Source organism: Scomber scombrus, chromosome 8, assembly GCF_963691925.1.
Source record: "Scomber scombrus chromosome 8, fScoSco1.1, whole genome shotgun sequence".
Classification (NCBI taxonomy): domain Eukaryota; kingdom Metazoa; phylum Chordata; class Actinopteri; order Scombriformes; family Scombridae; genus Scomber; species Scomber scombrus.
In genome coordinates, this window is record NC_084977.1 from 22,480,250 (window position 1) to 22,493,709 (window position 13,460).

General features: G+C 40.8%; 1 protein-coding gene across 7 annotated transcripts in view; it reads right to left on the reverse strand.

Moving 5' to 3' along the window:
- Window positions 1–13,460, reverse strand: part of dennd1b (DENN/MADD domain containing 1B) — a 105,468-nt gene that overhangs the window by 42,912 nt on the left and 49,096 nt on the right. For all 7 annotated transcript variants that reach the window (XR_009925414.1, XR_009925413.1, XR_009925412.1 and 4 more), the window contains 3 exons: window positions 9,619–9,672; window positions 8,900–9,010; window positions 938–1,038 (listed from right to left, as the gene is read on the reverse strand). Coding sequence is in view for 4 of the 7 variants with exons in the window: in XM_062423868.1 (XP_062279852.1) it covers window positions 938–1,038; window positions 8,900–9,010; window positions 9,619–9,672 (266 nt within the window). In the remaining 3 variants the exon portion in view is untranslated. The remainder of the gene's footprint in view (window positions 1–937; window positions 1,039–8,899; window positions 9,011–9,618; window positions 9,673–13,460) is intronic.

A 13,460-nucleotide genomic window follows, 5' to 3' on the forward strand; every position in this document is an offset into this window, starting at 1 on the left:
ATCAACATTTACACAGACAGACACACACACACCAGCACACAGTATTCAAAAACTCAGATGTACTGTACGAACACACACATCATCTAATATAATTTGGTTATCTAACCAGTGCATGGAGGACACCCATGTGATTAAATAAGATAATGATGAGTCTTCACAGAGTGTTGAAAATCACATTTTACTGTCAGTGATGAATAGCTTCTTAAAGCTGATGTGTCCCTCATGGTAAAGCACTGTACTGTACGAGCTATCAGCACTGATTCGACAAAAAAACGACTGCTTTTACATAAGCCGACTTTCCCACTCTGTGTTTTTTTTTCCTTTTTTTTTTTCTTTAAATATGTACAGATCTTAAGTTGACCTGAATGCATGTAGATTTGAAGATGAGGTGTTACTTCTGCTCTTCATTCAATTTCACTCAAGTCCATTCAGATTTGTTGGACTGGTGTTGGATGGGTGGTAATGAACCCCTGAGAGGACTAAGATGATGAGAGTGTGGTGCTAGCACTGGCATGAAATATGGAGCAAGGTGATCCGGGCCGTTCATTATGTTGAGGGGCCACACAGGAGAAGGCGCTCCATGAGAGGAATTGTGAGAACAACTCGAAGAGCGGGTGGGAGAATGTGTGAACATGTGCGTCTGCACTATTACACCGAGGTTTTAGCGGCAGAGCTCAGTGCATAACCGGAACACATGGCATAGTGTGTGTTTACGTGTCTATGTGTCAGGTGTGTGTGCAAGTGTGTGTATGTCAGGAGGTGGCTGAAAAATTAGAGAGAGGAGGAGAGAAAGTGGCAGGAGAGAGGAAAAGAGGGGGTGTAAAAGAGAGGATGATACTGATGATGTTCATGTGTGTGTGCGTTCGTACTGTTTATGACAATGTGTACGTGTATGTGTGTGTGTGTGTGTGTGTGTTTCCGAGGTGGTCAGCCTTACCAGCAGTAGTCCAGAAGATGCGGGGGCAGAACGGGGATGAAGATGTGCTGCCAGTACAAAGGAAAGAGCAAAGCGGCTGCACCATGGACACATGCAGTTAACTACAGAGAGAGAAAAAGACAGGAGGACAAACTCAGTGTCATTCCACACTGTATGTTAACTGGTAGTTTCACATTTATACATTTAAAGTTTGTGTGATTTCACTTTCAAAAGGTGCCCCAAAAAAAGAACAGCATCAAGAAGCAAACGTAATAAAATACATTTGAACTTAATACACTGCATTTCTTCTTTCTGATAAATTTCTTTGACTTATTCAACTATATTTCTACACTGCTGGGGTCTATAGATAAGTACAGCTCTCTTTCTGTCCAAACAATATCCTGTAATATCTTTAAAAAAAAAAAAAGTTTTATCTTAAAGTATGATCAAGGTTACTGCTGTTGTGAAGGTTTTTGTTGACGTGTCGATATACTGCATGTTTGATTTCATGGAGTTACCCTTTAATACGGCTCACAAACACCGTCAGCAACAACATTGTACACTGACATGTCTAGTGCTGCTGTGATGAACACACGACCTGCAAGCTATTGTTGAAGAAAGAGAAGAAGAGAATGAAAGCTTGGGATCAACCAGTTGACAGCAGGCTGTCTTTAACCCCATAACAGGAGCACAGCAAAGGAGAGAGAAAAGAAAAGAGGTTAAAAGAAAAGTACTGAAAAACAGAAATTGCTTTTGGTAGTTTATCTCTGCAAGAACACTGACACTATTGCGCATGACTTTAGGAAGTGTATGATTAATCCTTAATTAATTTATTGTACAGAACTGAGACGATTTTGCACACAAAAAAATCTAATAAATATGAGCCTGGTGTTCATAATAAACTGCTTTTCAATTCAATGTCAAAATAAGATAAAGAATGCATAAAGAACAATAAAAGGAGCTTAAAAGAATACTGACATTAGCAATAAAAAACTAAATTATCCCAACCACTATGGCTAGGATATTAAAGCAGAAAATATGGAATAATTAACCTCTTTTTTAACAAATAATGAGAGGCAATCACATGAAGCTGACATTCCTTTTCAAAGGAGCTCACCACATTGTCAAACTAACACTGCACATAAAATTAAAGTCATTGTCTTCCATTGTCTTAAATCCAGCATACCCCTCTTGACATCCCATCTCATGAAAACTCAGCTATAGTAATGACCTGCAACACACACACACACACAGACACACACGCAGACACGGCAGGAGAAAGAGGCGTTAGCTCATCCCCCAGATTAAAATAACATGATTAAATATGGAAAGAGAACAGAGGTCTGAGGGGCTCCTGCGGGACTTCATTAGGGCAAATTGCCAAAGAATGAAACATGAGTTAGCCAAGAGAGACTGCGGGCTAGGCCAATACCGCCGGGACCCCAGAGCAGCAGCCGCTGTTATACTGCTACAGCTTCACAGTCAATGTGTGAAGCGGACACACACTATCACACACACAACTACCAAGAGACCCCCTGCTCACTGACACACAAAGTGTCACAATTGACCAGCCAAAAGCGGGTGAGCTTGGCGACTGAAAACCGCCGCTGCCAGAGAAAGAGAAACCACCCCTCACAATCCAACCTAACATCAAGCCTGGGCATCTGAAAAGCTCACAACAGAAAGTGCATGTGTATGTGTGTGTATGTGTGTGTGTCAGTTCATGTGCCTCCCTCTCTGCATGTTTGTTTTAACTGCATTCATTTTTCATATCAGCTGGGGGGGAAAAAAAGCAATGATCTTTTTTTATTGTCTCCGTGCAATCTCTCACACACCCAGTCCCACAATAGTTAGGACTTAATCAACATTTAATTGGTGTCTTGCTCTGTGTATCTGAATATGCATATTTCCACTGCTTGCCGTCTTCAAATAAAACACAACAATGCCACGCTCCTGTCAGGATTAATTCCCTGGCAAACAGTTTGTTTTTTTGTTAATTCTGAAAGTAAATCAATGCTATGAATATTAATGTGTGAAAGTGAAGCACTTGGTGGAAGAGCTACTATCAAAATCATCACACACTTCTCCCTTTTCCAAAGCGATGACGGTAAGGGGCCATTAAATTGTGATGAAGAGAGGTCAGCAATCTGGCTGTGAGTATACATACACACAGACATAAACGTGTGACACGCACGCACACGCACACACACACACACACACTGAGCGGAGAGCGAACAGGCGAGTGTATTCTTCCTCTGGGAGTGTGAGACAAGCCCCAGCCATTCGCTGGTACCAGGAGGTAATGGCACAGAACACCTCGCTAACCAACTCCAATTATCTCCACCAGGCCTCAAGGTGAGCCCCCCAACTGGCATGATTTACTCTCAGGTTGAAAGGGAAAACAGGAGTCTCTCTCTGCTTCTCTTCTTCTCAGGCCGGGTGGCTGTCTTAGGGGAGTTGCCTGACAGCGGAGGGGGGTTACTGAAACTAAGATAATGATTTATAAAGCAAATCTAGATTTTTGTTTTCTTTTATTTGCTATCTCCAAAGCAATGGAGGTGGCAGAGAGCCCGAGATAAGGTAACTTGGTGGGAACTCCAGAGGAATAGTTCACATATTTGCTTCTCTTTTTCAACTTAATATGAATCCCTGTGTCCTTGTTCAGGTTTTACAGGGAATGAGGCAAAAAAGTAAAAAGAAGATAAATTGGAAAAAAGAGAAATCGCACCCCTCTTTTTTTTCTTCATTTAGAGAAGGGGGGCTTCACATGAGAGTGGGTCATAAGAGGCTAAGGCTGATAAAATATTTGCCAGGCTGATAAATAATAGATGAGTGGAGCCAAATGGCTTACACGCTCCACAAAAGACCTGGGTGCTTAATATTCCATTCAATGGAGAATCACAGATACAGTCCCCAAGAACAAATACAGGATTAGGTGCTGGGTCCAGTCCTCAGGGACCAGGGCTCTGCCCGGTAATGAGGGGCTGCCTGCCTCTCACACTGTGTGTGTATATGTGTGTGTGTGTGTGTGTGTGTGTGTGTGTGTGTGTGTGTGTGTGTGTGTGTGTGTGTGTGTGTGTGTGTGTGTGTGTGTGTGTGTGTGTGTTCCCCTTCCTCTGAGAGAAGCTAACCGATTATACAGCGACAGCCTGCTTCAAAAAGCAGTCAAGGTCTCTGGTTCTGCCCTGAGAGCGTTCTTAGTGCGCTGTAACTGAGACAGAAAGTGTCCACACTAACACTGTTTTTTCCAGATCCATTCAATGGGACTAAATAAAGGAGAGACAGAGAGAGAGACAGAGAGATATAAATACAAGTAAGAGAGGGAATGAAAGTGGGAGAAGAAGGTAGAATGAATTTGCATTGTAGCTTTGAAGTAGATAGCATTCCACCAGCAAGAGGTCACATACAGGTTGACAATTATGAGGTGTAGGTGTGAGTCTCCAATTCTATACTTCTAACTAACTGTATGAAGCATGTAATATACATTGAATGTCTCAAGTGACTGCTCTTGCAGTAAGTACATCAAAAAATAACATATTGAATAATCTTATAATAACAGGAAATATGGCAATATGTGCATAGATAAGCATCAAACTGCGACTTTGGAACATCACTAACAAGCTAATTTCACGAATAGACAGTAAAATATTTTTGCCCAGATTTAATGGTTGTTTTTATATTGTGCTGTGTTCAGAAAGGTGTTTTACAACTTCACAATCTGCAATTTGTTTATATAATTTTCCAGTTGTGAGTGGCTGTAGTTCTTCTTCACTTGACCTAAAGAAGAGGAGAAAAATATTCAAAAATCTAAAGTCCAGTTGTCCTTGTCTAGTCCTTTTGAATATCTAAATTCCAGCATTTTTTAGTATGCAAACTGACCTTTTTAAAACTTAATTTTGCCACTTTTCAGGTGTGACCACACTACACTGAAAACCTGTGTAGAATTAGTAGGTGGTATGGAACTGGGACTCACCAAAAAGCATTTACGACACAACTGACAAAAAAAAGTTAATTACAGGTGGGCAGCTACTAAAACTTATATAGCTGCTCACAAGCCATATTTATACATTGTGTTACTGAAAATACCTTGAAACTATCTGCGTGAGTAACAACACAACCCTTCAATAGTGTGGTTTCATTAAAGAGCTGGAGCCACCAGAGACCTCAGATCTTCTCAACACTGCAGACTCTGCTAGTAAGCAGTGTTTCCACCCACTCCATTCCTCTTTACCTGAATAATAACTGGACCTGTTTAAGTGAAATGGGTGAAAAGCCTACTGTTGGGGCCAACATACACAACTTCCACAGATTCAACAACCTTCACATATGAAAAGGGTAGTATAATGAAGATTAATCCATTTTACCAGACTTACAACACAACCAAGGCTCATTCCCTCTGCTTACATAGCCTTAGATGAAAGAACTTATTGTGAATGTTAAATTAAAGTGAGTGCAGAGTGTGAGACAAATAGCTCCTGCTGCAGGCAACGTAATTCAATTTGACAGGAAGAATGGTATCAACAGTCGCTCTTGACCTCCTCACACCAGCCTCAAATACTCATTTCCTCTCTACTCGTCTTTCCTTGCAACTCTGTTCCCACTCACTCCCTGAATTCAATCCTCCCTCCTCTGCTCCCTGCCTCATTTTCATCCCATTTCTTCATTTCTTATTCTGTTTTCCTCCTCTCCTCCTGCTGTCCTTCTGTCCATTGCCACCTCTCCCTCGTTTCTCAGGATGCATTATCGCAGTGTTAGCCTTACCCTCTCCCCTTCTCTGCACAGAGTAAGTCACCAATTACCCCGCACTCTGCTTCTCCCTCTGTTGACAAACACCAGTGTCAGACCCAGCACAACGCAGGTGTGCCGTGAACAAGTAGGTGGCACAGGGAGAGAGAGAGAGGGCACACAGGACACCACAGATAACAGCTAGAGCCAGGCCTCCAACACACACACACACACACACACACACACACACACACACACACACACACACACACACACACACACACACACACACACACACACACACACACAGAGTCACTGACTATCTTGCCGAAAGACATAAGGCATAAGGCACAAACACCTGTGAGCGCAGAAGACACACACAAACAGATGCATGCAAAAAGGACACAGACACCCACGACGTGCACATGTGCGCATTCGTGGTCACAGCGGCACGACACACACGTTGACTCAGACACATGGCATGAGGCTGAGATAAGTCTATTGAGGGCAAGGAGGGGAAGAAGGGGGGTGCCCCAGTGTTCTGCAGATGCCCGACAATAGAAAGACACATTAAGACACCCATTAAGACGGAGGCAAACTCAGAGAGAAAGAGAGGTGTAGCCAGAATGAGTGAGAGACAGATGAACAGAAAATAATATGGGAGTGCAGAAGAATAACTAAGATAAAGAGAAAGTAGAGAGACAGAAAGAAATCAGGAAAAGAGAGGAGAGGAACAACAGAGGAAAAAGCAGGAAACAGAGAGACAGCTGGCACTCTAGGGCATGGTGGATGGATAGCTCCTTGTTAGCATAGGCCTGACAGGCTGATGAGACGGCTGCTGTCAGCTGGTGCTAGGGCCAGGCTGTGTGAATTTGGGCGATAGGCCGGGCAGAGGCTGGGCTCGAGAGCTGGGGGGCCTCGGCAGATGAAAGACGTGGAGGGTGGTGGGGCGGCGGCGGTGGTGGGGGTCCTCCCAACTGACTAGTTAGAGGAAGGGCCGATGCAGTCCTATTATACGGCCCTATGACAAGGCTGCACGCTCGGCTGGCTCCCGCCCCAGCGCCACCGCCGACCAGCCTTTTAAAACAGTGGTACCATTCACCTCCGGTCACGAAACAGCAATAAGTCAACTGACGCATTGTTGTAAGATCATGATTTATTCCTTTGCTGTTGGCTGCTTGCGAGACGCGCCGACCATGTACCGACAGACTGACACACTGGGTTCACCGGAGGCTTTAACACAGACAGCACCTTGAGCAGGCAGAATAAATGCAGTATATCTCTTTGTCTTTGTGTGTGTGTGTGTGTGTGTGTGTGTGTGTGTGTGTGTGTGTGTGTGTGTGTGTGTGTGTGTGTGTGTGTGTGTGTGTGTGTGTGTGTGTGTGTGTGTGTGTGTGTGTGTGTGTGTGTGTGTGTGTCTCCCTCTTTCCACTTTCTATTCCCTGTTTCTCTCTCTGCTTGGCTGAGAGGTTGGACAGGCGGAGGTGGTGAAAAGCAGCTGGATGGTACTAACGATGTTACTAACAATACCTTCTCTCATACATCCTCTATCTGTGGCAAGCAGACTATAGAAATATTACCTGTCCATCCAGTGACTGTTAACACTCACTTTAACAAACATTCTGACAAATTCTGACATTAATTATATATTTATCATACTTTAAGATATTTGATCACAAGACAGTGGTGTGGATAATGAGTGGGGCTCTTTGCAGTTAAGTATGTAGAATCACAGCAGTCATTTCCACTTGAACTAGGAGGTCAATCTACCGAACAGCAAAAAATAACGCATCACAGGAGCAGTAATAACACTAGGCCTGCAAGTAATCCCAGTGGAGATGTGAAAATACCTTTGTACTACACTGCCTGACATATACCGCTACCAAACCAAAACACCTCTCCCTGAGGAAGATGGATGGATAGACAGATGAGTGGATGAAGGATTTCAGAGGATAAAAGGCTTACAGAGGTAAAGGTCTGACGTGGAAGCTCTTAAAATATCCTGTCGGCATATATTTGTTAAAAAAAACACCAAAAAAAACAGCCAAGCATTTGTCTCCATGCCACAGAAAATCATAGTTTACAGTTTTCCCCCCACCACTGCCCCCTCCTCCTGCTAAAAAAAAACAAAATCCCTTGGGTCTGATAATTTACATCATGTAACCCTTGTGTCACACCACAGTTTGCTGCCTAGATCCTGAGCAGAGGTGCTGCTGGTCTGAAGAGCAGAGGGGAGACAGGTGAAATTCTCTAAGGGATGGGTAATTTTTTTTTTTTTTTTTTACAGCTTCTCCTGATTATGATTCCTGTGGGAGACCTTGGGTCCCATTCCCTCCAGCACCCATCACCACCACCGGCCCCTGCGGCTGTACAGTGTTCTGAGTGTTCTGCAGCCTTGTAGATACAGAGGCAGGACCAGCTACACTAAAGATACAGATAGGATTTGGATGACATCACTTCCCTCTCCCATCTCATCTGTCATAAACATTTGGCTCTGCCCCATCAGCCACAAAGATAAGAGCGGGAGGATGGAATGAGGAACATAGGAAGAAAGAGGGGGAGAAAGACACAGAGAGATTTCCTCCCTCATAGAGAAAGATAGAAGTGGCTTTAAATTATGTGAGAGAGTTAAGACATGTAATAACGGATAATTTAAAGCTTTTTGTCCAGTAATATTTTGCATGTACAAGACAAACAGTTAAATATATTCCAGCGTTAGTGTGAATTTCACAGCGTGTCAAAGCATGGTGCTAGTGTGGCTGTCTGACTGCAGGATGGCCAGGCAAGGAGGAGGGGTGGAGGGTTAGACAGATCAGTTGAACTCTCTCTGCACAAGTAGCATAGCCATGTCAGATAAATATTCTAATCGCACTATTTAGGGTTTGATATCCTGCTGGAATATTGATGAAGAGCCTCATGTTCAATCAAGAAAAGAGGTCCAACATTTATAGCTAAATCGGTATCTGAATGCCATATGAAGCAATAAATAATAACACTGTCTCTTTTTGACTGTAAATTAGCAATTTTCTTCTTGTACATTATAATTTTTGGATGCAAGTTAACATCCTACAAGGATCCTACATTATGTAATATTACAGCATAATATTTTATGATTGAAACATTCACCTTAACTTGAACTAACTGTGTAGGAAACTTATTCGAACACAGATATCAAAAATGTTTTGAAAACCTATTGTAACCATGTGCATTACAGACCAGAGATATTACATGAGAATGACTTGGAGGGAATGGACTCACAGTGCTAAGCTTGCTTGAGGTAATGATGATGCGCCGTTCATGCAGCATACTGGCATAGAGCTGAAGCATGTTGTTGACATCCACAGCCACAAAGTACTCTGTCAGGTTCCTCTGGAAAAAGACAAGAACAGAAGGATATGCAGGTACATAACAAACTGTCCTCGCACAATTTATAGTAAAATGTCAATGCCACAGACAGTGAAAGTGCCAGAGTGTGCCATAAAGAGAGACATACAGTGCTGGCTGAAAAAGGACTAGGACTTCCAATTCTGTACATTCTGCTTTGCCATCAAATTAAAGGGATAAGAAATACAGATTTAAAGAGGTGAAGGGCTTTGTGCCGTTAATCCATCTGATTTAGTCACTTTTAAACAATTGATGTCAAAGTTTTGTAAATGTGTCTGATTAATAGTTTTCATCTCCCATGCTGGAACAGACAGAGATGCTTGACTTGAACTACGTTTTGAATACAAAATCAACAAAAGACGAGTTCAATTTGAATCCTCTAATAATCCCCATGGCAGCCACTGAACTTCGGCATTAAAGGTAAAAGCACCACAGGAGATAAAGCTGAAACAAGAGGATGGTGCAATAATTTCAAAAGGTGACAAGTGTATCTGATTAAATACGATTAGAGGCAGAGATGTTTTCAGAAGAGAGGGATCTTTCTTTATCTCCTTCTGTCTCTTTTTCTTTTCTTTTTTTTCATGAATACTTACGCTCTCAGGGATGGTTGGCAGTCCATTGATATCCGGGGCGATGAAGTAAGAGTGCTGCGAAAACACAAACATGCAGGAAAAAGAAGAGGGAAGGTCACAAGTGAAGCATACCACTCACACAGAAGAGAATGAGGGGAACATGGGGGAAAAGGGCTGTTCACTTTGTTCTATGATTTATAGCTCATCTTCAGCTCTGTCTATATGAATTGCTGAGCTGGTGTCTGAACTGTGGCAATGCTTTTATCAGGCCTACAGAACAGAGAAAGCTCAATAGCAGCTGAGCTCCCCATAGACACAGACTGGGGTGATGTCTCCGGTGGAAAACTGAGTCTTTATTTAAGCATTAAAAAAGGCTTTCGGAGCACCAACACACAGACAAAAGTATGCGTGCACATGAGCACACGTGTGCATCCACAGACACACACACGCACGCACACACAGGTTGTTTAGAGGATCACAGGGCTGCCTGTCTCACTTTGGGAGAGCAGGGCAGGTTCAGTCTTCAGATCAAAGGGGCCTGAGAGAAGTGCTGTTTGGAGACAGGTAGACAAACCACCAACTGAAACACACAATTGTATCTCTCACACACACTCTCCTGTATCCTTACTACACCTGCGTTTCTCTAGGCCTTGACTCGACCATCTGTTGCAGGTCTTCCCTTAATCCACTGTAACATCTCATGTGGATTTTTTTCACAGTATGAGCACAGTATTTAAAGTGAAATAAAAAATGTGTTTACTAGGACTACACAGGTTCTTAACTTGTGACTATAGTTTAATTTGAATTCAAAAGGAATAATGAACAAATAATATCCAATTATTACACAGTGTGTGTTTCCCCAATGGTTAAGAATGTATTAGCAGTCCCTGTGGTGGGAAAAAGGGCATCCAATACTTGAGAGTTAGTTGAAAAACAGCACTGCATTCATGACCCAAGCCTGTTTAGGATTTTTTTTCTCATTTACAACTGCACAAAAATGCACTGTCATGACACTCTTTTAAATCTATCTGCACTTTGACAAGCAAATCTACATATATATACACAATAATAATAATAACAATAATAATAATAATGAATAATAATTTGAATTATTTTTCTGAAATGCCAACAGTAGTACATTTCATAGCAAACAGCATGCAAATATAAGGACAGCCATTCAAAATCAGCAGCCTCACTGAAAGGATCACCACCAAGAAAGACAAATACCTCTGATTAGAGAGACATAAGAGCATAGAGAAAAGAAAAAAGCCCATAACAGTCAGACAGAGAAGATCCAGAAATTAAAAAAATCCACTGGAAGAAACCCCCCCCCCCCCCCCCCCCCCCCCCCCCTCCCCAAAAAAACCCCACCAGCCTTGGGTGTACACAAGGGTTGCAACAATTTGATTTAATGCCCAAGCCAACTCACTTGATTTAGTGCCATTTTGAACAATGTTGGATTAATCTTACCATATACATCATCATGCAGACAACATTATCTGAACAACTAACTATGTCTGTCTGTGCGCAGGTTTAACTATAGCACATAAAGTGCTGCTGATTTATATTTTCTGGAGCTTAACATGAAAATTACCTTAAATTTTATATTCTTTCAGCAGTGGGAAATTTCAACCAACTGCCAGAAATGTGGTCAATTTCAATTACGATCAGTAAAAAGACAGTGATTGAGCAAAGAAAACACTAACAGACTGTAAAGATTATGAAAAAACCAATGGCAGTACATAACCACTTAGTTTCTGTCTGTGGTTGACATTGGAACAATGAGTTTAAAGCAAAATGTAAAACTCCCTAAGCGCATGTGTATTAAGTGTGAACATTTTGAAAACAATTATCATGAGTAAACAATCGCCATATTCCCAGAGGAGGGTCACTGTATTTGAAAAAAGCTTGGAGGAGATAAAGATGAGGCGCAAACAAACACTAAAGTGGAACCAACATTCAAGGCTTTGTGTTTTGAATTGTTTTGAATTCTGGGTAAAAGATATACAAGTATGAATATATAATTTGCCAATTCCTTCTTTATGGTGAATGTTTCAATTACTGCAGTCATATTGTTTATGCATATTTGTACAGCTGCCACTACAATTTTATGAATGTATCTTAAACTATTTTAGAAGTTAAACAGTTAAAGTTTATTAGAGTGGAGAAGAGGATCACTTTAACCCCATTTTAATGTGAGTCTTCTATATCTGGGAATACTTTTGTTTACTTTTTAGTTTATACTGTAGCTGAGAATCAGAGGGAGTCTAGAGAGCATAAGAGCTAATGGTTTACTGTGAAACCACTACGGATACTGCATAAATTACTACAAAAGATACTAGGTAGAGAAAAGGCTACCCATCATTAGTGGTTAGCTGTCTATATTCTTTAGGAGCACAAATAAACTGAATGGTTACTGATTTAAGAATACCAGTGATAGAAAAGTATATTTGCATTTAAAATGTAAAAGTTAACATGCGGAAGTCTGGCTTTTCACTGTAAATCCTACTTATATTTGCATGTGCTGTGAAATACTCCTCAGAGATCTTTTCTAAAACATAATTAGTTACATTTTCTAATCAGCATGAGTTAAAAGGAGCCTCTCTGGCTCTGCTCATAGTACTGCTAAGCTTGTGTTTTAAAGTCATTAAAATAAAACATTGGCTCATTAGAATATATATTTGAAGAACTGTTGAATTATAATGAATATAATGAATAATATAATTGTATAACAATATAATGAATTATTATAATGTTCCTTTCAAATCAAGAAGCTCACTGCTGGGAAGATGCATTAACCTCATCCTGAGCTGTTGAACTCTTTCCATTAAGCTAAATGAAACATCTCCCATAATCCCTCAGCTGCTGGACAACAAGTGTTGCTAAAAATCTTTATTTCATCTTTAATAAATAGTATTTGGGAAAGGAAAGCTATTTACAATCATTGGTAAAGAATAGAGTTGCAAATAACAACAATTATTTTCATAATCGATTAATCTTCTGATTACTTTTTGGATTAGTCAATTAATTGTTTTGGTCTATAAAACAAAATAAAACATTGAAAAAAGACCATCATAATTCCCTGCAGACTAAGGTAAAGCCATCAAATTACTTATTTTGTCTGAACAATAATCCAAAACTCTAACATATTCAATTTACTATAATGTAAGATGAATAAAAAGCAGCAAATTCTCAAACTGTTTGGCATCTTTCATTCATAAAATGCCTTAAAACTTTTATTTAAACTTAAAAATGTTATGTTAATCAACTTATCAATTAACTGACTAGAAAAGAAAACCAATAATAGGACCAAAAACATTAATTATGAGAGAAGATCTGAGCTGTTGGACAATACATCTGAGGTTAAAGACAACATACAGTAAGTAGATACATATCTCTCTGTATCTCTGGCTTTCTTTGCTTTTTCTCTGTGCGCTAAATAATGTTTCCCTGTTGGTCTACAAATTCATGGCATTGTGATAATCACAAGCCATGCTCCTCAACTCAACCCAGGCTTTCATTGGCTGTTTGCTTGCTTATCTGCCTTTTTCTTGTTCTTTCGAAGACATGTTTATATAGAAACATTGAAAGTGGGTTAACTGGAAAGGCATCAAGGAGATTTTTTGAGCACAATTGCCTTTGCTTTAAACATAAAGAGAGAAAAAAAACTTTTGATATTCAGAGAGAGAATATAGAAGTGTGGAATGGCATTAATCATTTACAAAGTTTGATTGTTTTCCAGAGGAGAAGAAACATACACCAAGGCCCAGGATAGTTTGTTTTTGTTATATTTAAAAAGATAGCGCAGCTTATTTGGCCAAATTGGAAAGCCGTGGCTCCCATGCGATTAGTACAGCAGCGGT